Source organism: Oppia nitens, unplaced genomic scaffold, assembly GCF_028296485.1.
Source record: "Oppia nitens isolate AA-2021 unplaced genomic scaffold, nextdenovo-longstitch-racon4-pilon3 scaffold2_pilon_pilon_pilon, whole genome shotgun sequence".
NCBI classification, from domain to species: domain Eukaryota; kingdom Metazoa; phylum Arthropoda; class Arachnida; order Sarcoptiformes; family Oppiidae; genus Oppia; species Oppia nitens.
The window spans coordinates 5,775,498-5,790,274 of NW_026533210.1; the positions used below are offsets into that span (position 1 = coordinate 5,775,498).

Here is a 14,777-nt window from a genome sequence, read left to right on the forward strand (position 1 = left end):
AATTTTGTTATTAATTAATTAAAATGTGATAATGAAATTCAATGAAGTCATCGGTTGTCTATAACTTTACACATCTATTGCCAATAATTTTTGGTGAGTTCGTGCCAATAATGAACTTAAATTTTTCGGCCACATATTGGCCACCATTTATTGATATGGATTATAAATCAGATTGTATTGAATTGTCCGGTCCAATGGTCGCTATTTTAATTGAATTTTCCAAATTATATAAATATAGGTATATTTAAATATTTTTTAAAAATATCTTTTAATTTATAATCTGTAAATACGTAAATAATCTTGATAGAGTAAATAAAATATATTATAGTGTAATTAATTATGTATAAAATAATAATTAAATACTGTATTTTAAGTTATACCACAAAAAAGTGTTAAATAATTTATATATGTCGTGCAGTTTAGCCTATTTCAAGCCTAAATCGGATCTGACTGAGATATATTATAATCATATAGAGTTGGGTGACATTGATCTACATTTATATCCGACAGCACCGACCAATTCAACATATGTGCTCTACGATAGAAGTCGGGCACTGGGATCTATACGGGCAATCAGCATACTGTCCGGCAGCGGTTGGATACAGATTCCATTATTTAGTTTTATCTATAGTTTTCAACCAATTGTTTGGCTATGTATTGGTCTATCATTTTTGATGTACGCCATTGTTGCCTCATATATGCGACACAATTGGTCACAACAAGTGATGTTCATATACTCTATAATTATGGTTCAGTCAAACAAATTACCTCCTCGACCACTGTCCATTAGTTACGCCATATTATTGATTTGTTGGTTACTTCTAACCACTGTTTGCTACTGGAGTTTTCATGAGGAACTCCTTTCATCCATGTTTCACACCAAACCGCACACAAAGATAGACTCGTTGGTCGATTTGGCCAAATTCTCAGCCGACGGTCGATTACAACAGTTTTACGCAATGCAAGGAGAGTCGTGTGAAGATTATATCAATAACTGTAATGATTTTATCTGTGAGGCATTGAAACCAAAAATGAAAGTCGAAGATATTGATGAAAACTTAAAGGAAAAGTGGGAAATGGAGGTATTTCCCAAACTATCTACCGGTGACTATGCACTGGTTAGCGATGACGCCTTTCTCGACTACTATTACATAACCAAATTGGATAAATACCCGAACCTGTATCGGGCCAAACATGACATTTTGGCTATGCCTTACTTTATCGTGTTTTCCAAATTTGTTAGCACAGAGTTTAAGAAAAATATCAATCAAATGTATGTCAAATATTTTAATTATTTATTTTCAATTATTAACTTATAATTAATATAATACTTTTATGAACTAAATTATTATAAATGTTATAACTATTGCAGTATTAATTTGTTTATGGAATCTGGTATTTATGAGCACCTGATAAAAGAGGTATTGTTTATGAACAACAATGCTATACAACAGGGAATGTTAGATACGACAGATGAGAAAAAAGAGAACAGTCCGGATGGGGACAGTTATGTTGATGAAAGTGGTGATCACAAAGATCACAACCATAATGCTAAATATTTGAGCCTGACACATTTCAAAGGTGTTTATTTCATGTTAATCAGTGGTCAGCTCATGTCGGTTGTCGTGTTTTTTGTCGAACACTACACTAATCCAGTAATCATTAGTCGCTATCAATGGTTTAAAAATAGATATTATAGCAAACAATTTGGCGTTAATTTTGATAATATGAAAGTCTATCGTCAAATCAATTTAGGAAATGATTGGATAAAAAGTTTGGATGACTTAAACAAAAAGTTACGACAATTGAAACAAAATCGCAAACGAATTAGTTTTTCATCAAATCTTTATTATTATTCATTTAACGATAAAATTATTATTAAATAATAATAATATTTTTGATTAAAAAAAATATTATTTAAAAAAATGTAATTAACAATTATATTACAATCGTCAATAAGTTATTACGGCAATCAATTATTTCTAACATGATATTTATTATCTGTATAATACTGTATATATAATTTAAAATATAATTTATTGAATATAGTAATTTAAAATTTAATAACAATAATAATAATAAAATATTTAATTATATTAATGATAAAATTTTAAGAAACAAAAACTAAAAAAAATGTGAATTTAAAATAATGATGAAAATGATTCAAAAAATAAAATCTAAAACTCAGTTATCCGTATCTATTATAAGTACAGTGTTGACAGCACTGTCTGATGACAGGTGTGACCACTGTTGTTGGCGATCCGTGTTTTGCATATATTTTGGCCTTACTTTTAACACCGGCAACTCCGAGCTCAGTTAGTTTGCATTCAATGCGTCTGACATCAGCCGAATCGGCGTAGTGGACAATTATGACCCGACCATCATTGCTAATTGAGCTCCAGTAGCCCAGTTGGCCGTCCATTGTCTTCATTTTTATCACTTCCCACAACCAAAGGAAGGCTTGTGGGCCGTAATTGTCGACTAATGTGAACGACGAATAGCCTTTGAGTCTTCCCTCTACAGGTCTGGCCATTTGCGGCGGTCCCGCAGCACTTCGATCCCAATCATCGGTAGATAACTGTTGACTAATTTGTGTCATATCTCTAACCGATTCATTAATTTATAATTAATATATATTTTTATATTAATAGCAAAGTTTTTGTCAAAATGTTTATCAAAAAATTACATTTAAATGCCAATAGCTATCTATTATAGTAATATAAAGTTCATATACTATAAACATAGATTATTTCTAAAGCTAACCATACATATACATGCAAATTGATATATCTATATGTAATAGTTAGTCTGTAACATTAGCTCCGCCTTAAACATCAATAATTGATGTAAACGTGTAGTGTATGTTGTTTTGTTAAATGTCTCATTGAATCATTATGTCATGAATTTCATCACTAAATATGTTAACAAATTACGCGTTTTATTGATATAATTAAATAAAATGTTATAATAATGTTAAAAAAAACTTTTAAATATAATACAAGTATTAAATAAGATATTTTAAAAATATTGTTTAAATAAGAGGCGCGTATTTTACGGTAGTTTTAAAAAAAAATTATTTTTATTACCGGTAATGCTTTTTTAATATAGTAAACATTATGATAATTGTAAAAAATAAATTTAATATTAAGTTATACACGATTTATGATTAACTTATTATATTAGTTAATGATTTCGGATGCCATCACTCGGAGTAAACACTTTTAACAGACAATAAACAATTGAAACAAATTGTATCCCAAAAACTACTGAAACACTAATTCATTATTTTTTTGATGAATTACTTTATAGCAGTTCTAACATTTAAATCCCTCTTTATATACACATTCAGTGCCAAATAGGCTCCGCCTATAACAAGATTTTAATAACAAATACTACGTTTAAGATATTTTTTCAAAAAAATCTATAAAATAAAAATTACAAAAAAATCATTTCCAAAAAATATAATTTTTTTCATTTCCAATAAAATATCTTAAAAATACTATATAAATAAATATTTGACCTAATCATCAGTAGTACAGATTAGTCAAAACTTGTTATTAGGCTATTTAGCACTCTATGTATTTCAATGATATACATACTTAATAAAAAAGATAGATTTTCATTAATTTTTTCAAACTTACAGTATATCAAACTAGACTTAATAATATCTATAATAAATTATTGTTGGCCATCAAAGTTGACAGTTTTTTAAATATAAAATAAATATCTACCTTTCACTATATAATCGTCTAAATTATACATATGTGTGTAATATTGTGTATATAATGTAATATAACTTACGGCATATTATATAAGAGACATTTGAAATTAAAAATATAAAACCTATAAAGTAATAATAACTTAAGTGTCATACAATTTATATACACAAAATATGGTATTAATTCAATAATAATAATACAGTAATTTCTAAATGTATTCATACAATATTAATATTTAAATTAACAACTATTGTCTAAGTCTAGAATTTTAATTATTAAATATAGAAATTAGTTTGACCCAGATTACTAAACTTGATTTAATTACTAAATATATTTAACTGTAAACTGTTGTACAACATATTAATAATTTCGATAAAACTAAACAAGTTTATTTTATAAATAATTAAATTACGATGTTCATAGTTAACTTCAATATATCATACTTTTAAAAATTTATTATACTATTTGTAGCTAAAAATTATCAATATAAATTTATATAATAAAACATTGTCTAATTATTTGAATTTAATATATTATTAATTATTACTGTATATAAAAATTAAGAAATTGTAGATCAAGTTCAATAAACTTATCTTAATCTACTGTACATATAATAGTAACATATAATATATATTTATCAAATTATTTTATCAAACAATAAAAATGTTTTATTTATTTATAATATAAATATAATAATAATTTACCGTTAAATCACAATAATCATAATTGATAATGTTGTAAAAATTATAATAATTACCGGTAGTTAAATATATCAATATAAATTTTAAATAAATTAAACCAAGTATTTTAAAGTTAATATAATTTATTTAGTATTTTTAATCAAGTAAAAAAATACAATATTTTATTATATATTATCATTAATATAATAATTGATATATATTTAATTATGATATTACTGCAACATATCTAAAAAATTTATACAATAAATTTGATTATCGTAAATAAATAATTTAATAAATATATTTTGTTAACTATGGGTCGCTATAAAAGTATTTTTAAAAAAAACAATAAATATCCTGTATATTTTTGTATAATATACTATATATAATTGTTATAAATTAGTTAAAAATAAATTTTTATCATTATTTTGTACTTAAGGTAATTTAATCAATAAATATATGAAAATACTGTATTAAACACATGTATAACTTATTGTGGGTATAATATTATTACGGGTCCAGTCATGTGATGCAAATACAATGATTATAAATGTAAATTTTTACTGTACAACAAAAATTTTATATCAAATACAGTAATACATTATTAATTATTACAGTACAGGTAAGTATTTTTTTAGAAATTGTTAATCCAAGTTCAATAAACTTGTTTTAATCAATATTGTAATAATATATACGGTAATTAATTAATCATTATCCATGTTATTTTATCTAAAAAAATTATTTATTACCAGAATATACCAGTACTACTAATATAGTAATATAGTGCTAATTTATTGTTAAATTGTAATTTCAAAACTAACTAAAATAATTTATAATTATAAATTAAAATAAGAAATACGGTTATATTATAGTTAATCATGATTTTATTGTTTTTTATGAATAGAAAATACATTTGTAAAGTATAGTATGTTATATAAATATCAATTATTATATTTAAAAAATATTTTTAAAAAACAGTAAATATCTAATAATTATAAAATGCTTGATAAAATTAAATGATATTATAGTTATAAATAAATTTCATTATTATTGTTTTGTACTTAATTTAGTTAATGAATAAATATGATAATCGTGTCCACAATGTATGTCAGATATATTGGAGGTCCAGTTATGTTATGCAAAGTGTGGCCGATTAGGTCGTTATACTTTCAATGATACGATCACTTTCTTTTGGGCCGACAATTAGCCGCATGTTTTTTAAGCCATTTGCCATCTCTTTTATAATGTCGGTCACAATTAAGACAATGAAACGATTTAGGTTTGACCGGTGATAACGACAATCTTCCGTAGATTTTAGCCGTATATCTAATGTTTTTAATATTGAATTGACTTAATCTGGTTTGGATGCGATCTTTATCATTGATATCAGCAAAGTGTACATAAATGGCCAGACAGTCCTCACTGAGCCAACTATAGTAACCGAGTTCACCACTTTCGGTGGACTGTTTGATGTGTGGCCACAACCATTTGAATGGGTCTTCGCCGCCGTTATCCTTATAATCAAACTTTGCAATCCCTTTAACGTCGCCGTCCATTGGTTTGGCCACTTCTTGTGGTCCGAAGGCTTTGTGGTCATCAGTCCACGACTTTTGCGGTGTATTTGATCCGGTCATCACTTAACAAATAATTCAAACGATTGACACAAAAACTGTTAAACAAAAAATAACTTTTGTTTCACTGAAAAACACTATTTTAGTTAAGACTAGTCTAACACAAGTTATCAATAGTAAGTGTTGTCGACTACTGTAAGCTTTACTAACATTTAAATGCCTTTATATACTGTAAACACATTTGATTTTTCATATAACGCAATAACAATAATGCAATACATATATACACACAAAGTTAATATATAATGTCATAGAATTTTTACAATATATACATACAACAGAATTTTTACATTAAATGTGTATATAAGCTAACTAAGCTCCGCCTATAACTAGTATATATCTATATTATCATTCAAGTTTTGGTAAGTATTTATTTTATAGTGACATCACTATAATATACAAATACACAAATAACGATTGAATAAACTTATTATCCTTACGTTTATTGCTTACTTAATATAGTATTTCTAAAACATTATAAACTTTTCAAACATTGTCTACTTATTGTATTAACTTTTATTAAAATATATTAGTAAATTATTAAAATAAATATTTTTTTAATCAATTTTGTAATAACATAATTATAATTAATCTATTTTTTATCTAAAAATGTTTTATTTATTAAGCCTATAATATTAAAATAGTGAAAATTTTATATTAAAAAAATATCATATTAAAAATTTGCGTTTTTAAATATTGATATTTGTTTTTAACTAGCTAAAAATGTGATCATTATAAATTTTAAATAAGTACATGTGCATTTTTTGAATTAAACATTATTTTATTTTTATTTTTTTAAGTAAAAATACAATGTTTTTATTAAATTAAGATAACACAATTAAAACATTAACATAGACTATATTGTTTATCATGATAATTTTTATATAAATATAATTAATTAAAAAAAAATAATAATTCATAATTTAACAATTTTAGTAACAATCAACTAACAGATAATATATAGTTAAATAGTAATTAGTAATAAATAGTTAAATAAAGTTTATAAATTGTATTTGATATATTTTTTTTATTAATTATATCATTTACTTTTTTAAAAATATTTTAATATATTATATATATTTTTATGTATTTTAATTGTTTTGTACTTTTATTTTATTTTAAATAGGGTTTTGTAAAGTTTTTGTGCAAATATTATACCAGGTATCCAATAAAGTAGAAATTTTTTAGTGAATATCCAATTTACATGTAATATATAAGTTGTATTTGCAGCTTATTTTTACTGTATATATGATATACAATAAGTTTTTTCAGTAATCATATATACAATGCAAACACAAGTGTCACAAATGGGTTATTAAATCATAGCTAATAATAATACTTAAGATCTGTATTTAGATTTCATAAATGATTTGATTGTATGTGCAGTGAGTTTAGTATAGATTTTCTGTCGACTTCTGATACCATTAACTCCGAGATTCAATAGTTTGTCTTCAATACGATTGGATTCAGATGGAGAAGCGTAGTGTACAGTCATGTATTGGCTGTCATCACTGAATGAGCTCCAGTATCCCAGTTGACCCAATTCAGTCAACTGTTTAATCACTGTCCACAACCATTCAAAGGCTATCGGGCCGTAGTTGTCGACAAAATTGAACGATGAATAGCCTTTGAGTTGGCCGGGTATAGGTCTGGCCACTAAACCCGACGGTGCAGAAGCATTGCGTTTCCATAGACCACTACCAGAGCTCAGGTATGTATTATCCGATTTTAACTTCATTGATGACTTAACTTTCATTGTTGTAAAAAATGATATTTTCGTCAAATTTTATTATTATTAAAGTAAAAGTACAGTAGTTTTGAAAAACAGTACTTTTTTCTCTCTCTCTCTAAAAGTTTGCAAACTTTCAGTCAAATATCAGACTAAACATTAAAGTTATGTTTAAACGCCTCTTATATAGTCTTTTATTTCGTGACGCAATCCATACAATTGACAAATACATGTATTGAATGAATAACTAAAAGCTATAGATTTTTATACTCAAAATATACAGTATATAATATAATATACACACATACATACAATACGGCTAAACATTTACCATTAATATTATACAGTTATACAGTTTAAGTTCTAAGCTCCGCCTATTAGTGACTTTGTTTATTATAACATGCGATACATAAACATTGGTTTAAATGCCATTACTTGTGTTTTCCACACGCAATATATTAATATTAAATATGATTTTTAAACACTTGTAATATCTATACAATAAATAATGTTTATATTTATATATATTTTAAATTTGATAATTAAGATTGTTTTTTGTAAATTACATATATTTTTAGTGTTATTTTTATACATTTTGATTGTGTTGATAATAAATCTTTAAAATTATCAAATTAAAATAGACATTAATAGTGTTAAGTAATTAAACTTTTTTTTATCTATTATACATATAATAATTAACAAATTAAAAACTCATAATTTTAATAATTTTGTTTTTTATATTTATAAATTATAATATAAAAATTATCAATCATTATTGTAAATTACATATTAAAAATAATTGGCTACAATTAACTAACCCTAGAAATATTTATTTTTTAGATATATTTAATTTTAATGTATTTTTCATCGTTATGTAAAAAATTATAGATATATTATATTTTCTAATGTTTTTCAATAGAAAGTTAAGAGGAAAATAAATTTTCTTTCTTTTCAAATAATTATTACAAAAAGGGACAAAAAGTCATTTATTAAATTATACTGATGTGAAACCTTTTTTTTATTAAGTAGTTTTAACAATAAATTTATTAGTTTCCATATTAAATAAAGTATTTTTAAAATTATAAGAAAACTTAATAAATAATTTATAAAGCGATAAATTATTTGTTATATATTTGTTAAATTAATACTTTTATATATCATAGCATAAATAGATTTATAAAAATTATTTTTAAAATAATTATTTCATTAAATTATAATATTTTGTTATAAATTTAATTATTTGAATAATATTAAGTAATTTTGAACACAGCTGTTAAAAGGCGTATACAGTTTAGTCATTGCTATCATTAAAACAATGGGTTGACTCATAAATAGCTCAACAGGTATTTGAAGGGTAATAATAATTGTATAGAAAGTACAATATTTGATAAAATTGGCAAAAATAATGAATTTATGAATATTTAAAATAAAATTATTTATTTTATTACTAATTTTAAACAAAATATTTTATAATTTAAAGTTATTAAAAAAAGTTTTTATTGATTACTTTAAATATATTTGTCAATTAAAGTTTTATTGTTGATTATTAGAATATTTTAGAAGTTAAATGACCTTGATAAATTACCTTTAAATGACCTTTAAATGACCTCTAAATATAAAGTGATGTAATACAGTATTATAATAATAGTATAAATTTTGATTAAAAAATAAAGTTTGTTATATTAATTAAAGAAATTAATAAAATTTTATTTATAAAACTAGTGTATTATTAACTTAAAATTAAATGATTAACAAACGTTTTTTTAAAATGCAAAAATGATTTTATTGATGTATGATTTGATTAATTGCAGAGTTTAATGAAAATTATTTAAAAAGTATATTTATAAAAAAAATAAATGAAAAAAATACAAAAATATGATGCATTGCATATAAAGTTATATATTTGGCAACTCTAGATTGTTTGTTTGTTTGATTTTTTTAACAATATTTAAACAACTATTTAACAAAATCCAATTTACACTAATCACTGAAATATGTAAAATTACATAACTTTTATATATCGATATTATTGAACAATTGAAAAATTATTTATCATATATCACACAATTTCATTATTATTATTACTATTAAACATTTTGTATCATAATATAAATTGTTTTCAATTGTTTTTTGTAATTATCAATTAGTTAATAAATAAACACAAAATATAAGATTATTTAAAAACTATTTATATTATTATTACAATTAGTTTAAATTTGAGTGTTATATTGTGATTGTACAACAAATTGTACCATGGTCTTAAATAATTAAAATTATGAGTAAAAAAATAAACATAAAATTATGACACAATTGGTTTGTATGTATACAGTATGTGATTGTATTGTGATTTCAATGAATTCACACATTAATTTAATTATCGTTATTATTATTATTATATAAATTATTAATTAATTTAATTGAAATCAATTGCAAAATCCTAATCCTACAATAATTACAAACTTATGACTTAGCAAAGCCAGTGTTGCCCACCCAGGGATACGTTTTTGGACAGGGCTGACAAGTTTTCAAGAAACGGGACCCACTTTTCGAGTCAACGTTACAAATGTTTGGCTGCAGACACGGCGGCGGCCTATTGGCCAACACTTGTGGGCCGCACTGGACAGCTGATGACTTGTGTAGCTCGTGTACCGGTTTTGGGTTACGCATCCATTGGATGGCCTGATATTTAGTCATAAAGTAGACGTCTTTATATTTAAGTAGTTCATCGATAACTCGTATGAATCCCCGTTTATGGTGATCGGTGTTAAACCAGGCCGAGTGATAGTATATGCCAAACGGCGCCCGATTCGACTGGTAGTGACGCTTAAAGTTTTTCATAATCATCTCAAATACACCGTTTTCATCGGTCGGGTTACTACAGGCATCTCCCATTGAGCATCGACCGCCTCGCAAGTCGTGCCACATAACCATTCCTATCTCCCAAAGTCCTAAAGATAACAGAATAATAATAATAAAAATATTTTAGTACTCTATGTGTTCATAATGTTTCACTACAATACCATACCTGGAAATGATTTGGTAGGACAGGGAGCTATCATGCATTCGTGACTACTGGCAAAGTCCAATGTGAATGGCCAGTAGGGCGGGTTGTTTTCAAACACTGGCATTGTTGAGTCGTATGTAAAATTAGCGTCGTATAGCATTTCAAACTGTTTGTTTCCGCCCCCCTGAAGAAACGGTGCTCTCATTCCTCTGATGTCTTCCAGATTGACCCCACCGTACAGATGCAGTATCTCTCGCTGACCATTGATTTCTTTATTCCATTGGTTTTTGCTGAACCGTTCACCGAAACTATGTCTAAAAAWATATATATATATATATATATGTTAGTTTTTTTAAATAGATAATACTGTATGGAAAAGACTAACGTTACTGAATGCGATGCCATTTCGTGACCCCGGGAGTAAAGTGTCTGCACCTGTCCATAATCGGTCCATTCGTGTGACACATAGAAAGTGGCTCTAATTGGACATCCGTTTGGATTTGTCCGATGCGGCTGAAAGATATCCTCATAGATGTGCCAATTGATATCATTGACAGCATCATCAAACGTCATCATTATTATTTGAGGCACTTGATTGACAGGTAGTCCAGCTTTGATGGATAGACATATAAATTAAAATGTATTATATTTTTTTAGTTTTCATTAATACCTGGAATGTCAGATCCGGAACAGAAACAGTCTGGCAATCGACAGGCCTTTTGGTTGCAGGCCATGGCTGTGGAAAAGGGTTCGGGTGTTCGGTAGACAGGGGGTGGACGCTGAGGTATTGTCTCACGTCTTGCCGAAACAATCTCAGGTTGAATGCCGTAATCAGCGGAAGCCTGACTGAAACCCCTATGATTTGTTGTGGGTTGTCGTCTGTCGTTTACCGATACATATTGTACCTCTGAATTGTGTGTTCGTACAGCTCTTTCAGTTGTGCGCACCGGTCGCTCAGTGGTTGTTTGGATTGACCGTGGATTTTGTTGTTGTTGTTGCCGTTGTCCACTCGACACTGTAATGGGGCGACGATTGTGATCAACGGCAGTAGGAACAGGTCTTGGATTTGAATATCGATTATTTGCCGGAGGACTTGGAGGAAGCGACTGATGGATGGCTGGAATGCGCTGAAAATCTATCGGATCGTCGATCGGTATTTCTTGGACTTGTGTCCTATTGTTGACGATTATGTGTATCCGCTGACGGGGCGATCTATTGCTAGTGGCAACTGATCTCTGAGCTGATGTATCTACATATCGGACATTAACGTTGTTGCTATCTCTGGATGTGTTTGGTATGTATGGATTGTGTTGCGAAACAGTGCGCGGTGTCGGTAGAAAACGACTGCCACCCCTATGATTTGTCGACTGTGGTATTGATCCATTGGTACGACTGATATGATTCAAATGGTTATTTGATAGTCCTCTTCGTTGATTTTGTTTGAGTTCACTGCCGGCAAATATGTTAACCTCTTTATCGCTACCACTGGGCTCTTGATTAACCAATTGGAAGATATTTCCCGGACCATCATTAAGGTGTACCCCACCGTTCTCATCGATGATGGCCGCTATGGCCTCATCGAAGTTAGGATTGTTCAGATCGTCGACTGTTAGCCTATTATTACGTTGCAGTTCCGATAGTTTGGCGTTACTGTTGGCCAAAATAGCGGCTGATGACGGCGCCGGCGGCTGGCTATCTCGCGATGTATGAGCTGAGGTACTGGAGGAAACTGATGTTACTCTCACACCGGATACACTCCGACCTAATAAAAACATTGTAACAATATTTTTTGATTACCAAAATTAAATTATTGTCAGTGAATAGTAATGTAAATTTAAAAAGTTTGTAAATTACCGATAAGTTGTGGTCCAAAACCCCTTTCCTGAGCATTGGGTGTAACAACACTTCTGGAGCGTTGAAGATCCAGAAAGTCATCATTGGTTTCACTGTTTTTATTATTATTATTATTTCCAGTATTAGTATTATTACCAATTCTTGTATTATTGTTATTATTAGCAATAGTAGTGTAAACAAGTTTATTATTGGCTAATAAATTATTGAAAGAGTTTTGTAATTGTCTAATATTGTCATCACTTTGGGCAACATTTTTGATTTGTTGTCGGATCTCCTCGAAGTCATATAACGAGTCTTCATTAGTTACGCTTCTACTGTCACCACCGCTGTTGTTGTTATTACTATCGTTATCATTATCACTGTCTGAATCGGAATTTATTGGTGATTCTGGTTCCGAGTCTAAGAGAGAAAGAGAGAGAGAGAGAGAGAGAGAGAGAGAGAGAGAGAGAGAGAGAGAGAGAGATTACAGGTATAAAAAGATATTTATTTAATAATAAAAAATTATTGTCAAACCTTCGGCCAGACAGCGGACATTTCGAGGCCAATCACAGGTTTGAAGTTCAGTTGAAAACCTGAGACCACCGGTGCACGACTCGTGTAGGGCTTCACCGAATACACACACAAAATATTTTGAACAGTTATTACTGTCGGCATAATAGCCAAACTGTTCCGGACAACGAAATGAGACCGACGATTGACTACTACTACTACTACTACTCGATGGTGAGGTTGTGTCACATTTTACTATATTCAACAAAAAACAAAAATAACAATATATTATAACAAATTTAGATAATATCAATAATATTAAAATTTAATTTATAAAAATAAATAATAAAATATAAAGGTTTGCAAATTGTAATAAATTTTTACAAATAAAAACTAATTTTATTTTTGTTTTTGACTTATTTTTTCAATTACTTGCTTTTGTTTACTCGAAAACAATGATTAATATAACATAAATTCAAACACAAGTGTTTTAAAACATATTGTTTTCTATTTTATCAAACAATCATATATTAAATTAAATAGATATTTAATCTAAAAAATCGGAACAGTTTTATTATTTTATAAAACATTATAAAAGTTAGAAATGTTTAAAATTATTTAAAAATAAATAATTAATTTTAATTATGAATATATTTAAAATAGAAATATTTAACTTTATTAATTTATTAAAATTATTATTGCTATTGTTTCAATGTTGCATAACTTATCAAACATGTATTAAAATGGGCAAAAGTAATTCACTTTGTGATGATGGTAAGTCACATTTGGAAATGGACTGGGATGGCTTACCCAATGCATACCAGTGCAATAAACCATCAGATGAATGGCTTAAAAGTCTAGCAAATATAACTGCATTGGAGAAATGCTATGAAATTAATAGCACTTACACACCGACTCATCACTGTATGACTGATCCAATTATATATGATAATGTACTGCCAACTCACCATGATCATCGGCCGGTATGGCCTAAATATGGTGAATACCTGTATGTGCCACCACAGAGATGGTTGCATAATATAGAGGTACTGTATGTCTAGTTTATGGTTTCATGGATTTTTAAAGATAATTTTATATTAGCTCTTATATATATTTATAGCATGGTGCAATTGTCATGCACTATCATCCCTGTGCTGATAAAAATCAAGTGGACATATTGAAAAAACTAGTGGTTAAATGTCTACGCAAACACATAATTACCGCCAATATTTTATTGGACGAAACCCGACCCCTGGCACTGGTTGCTTGGGGTTGTCGACTAACCATGAATACAGTTGATAACAATACTGTCATAGCTTTTATCAAAAAACATGCATTAAATGGTCCGGAAGGTCATTACGATAAAGAGGGTGACTATAGTGAGGCACTAATCAAATTAGCTGAACCACCACTTGGGTCAGACTATCATGATTCACATGTCTGTCCAAATTAATTTTTAGCCTTTTTTAAGTATTATATTTTTTTAATAATCATCAAATTTTATATTAATAAATATTATATATTAAAATTATTTTCAAAAAATATTAAATTTAATTAATTAATAAAAAATTGAATTATTTTACATAGTATAACAATCTCTATGTCATAACTTACGTAAATATATTTTAAATCGAAAAGCATATGTTTAATTGAAATTTAATAGCAATACAT

General features: G+C 27.5%; 2 protein-coding genes across 2 annotated transcripts; one reads left to right on the forward strand and one right to left on the reverse strand.

The window, feature by feature from the left end:
• Positions 1 to 10,201: 10,201 nt before the first annotated feature.
• On the reverse strand, positions 10,202 to 12,971 carry LOC128955863 (uncharacterized). Its single transcript, XM_054301542.1, has 6 exons — positions 12,925 to 12,971; positions 12,618 to 12,709; positions 11,434 to 12,525; positions 11,149 to 11,374; positions 10,785 to 11,077; positions 10,202 to 10,707 (listed from the first exon to the last, which is right to left on the reverse strand). The coding sequence occupies exons 1-6, from the start codon at positions 12,969 to 12,971 to the stop codon at positions 10,220 to 10,222; spliced, it is 2,238 nt and encodes a 745-aa protein (XP_054157517.1). The 3' UTR covers positions 10,202 to 10,219.
• An 878-nt stretch (positions 12,972 to 13,849) lies between these two features.
• LOC128955864 (uncharacterized) lies at positions 13,850 to 14,559 on the forward strand. Its single transcript, XM_054301543.1, has 2 exons — positions 13,850 to 14,152; positions 14,227 to 14,559. The coding sequence occupies exons 1-2, from the start codon at positions 13,850 to 13,852 to the stop codon at positions 14,557 to 14,559; spliced, it is 636 nt and encodes a 211-aa protein (XP_054157518.1).
• The last annotated feature ends 218 nt before the right edge of the window (positions 14,560 to 14,777 follow it).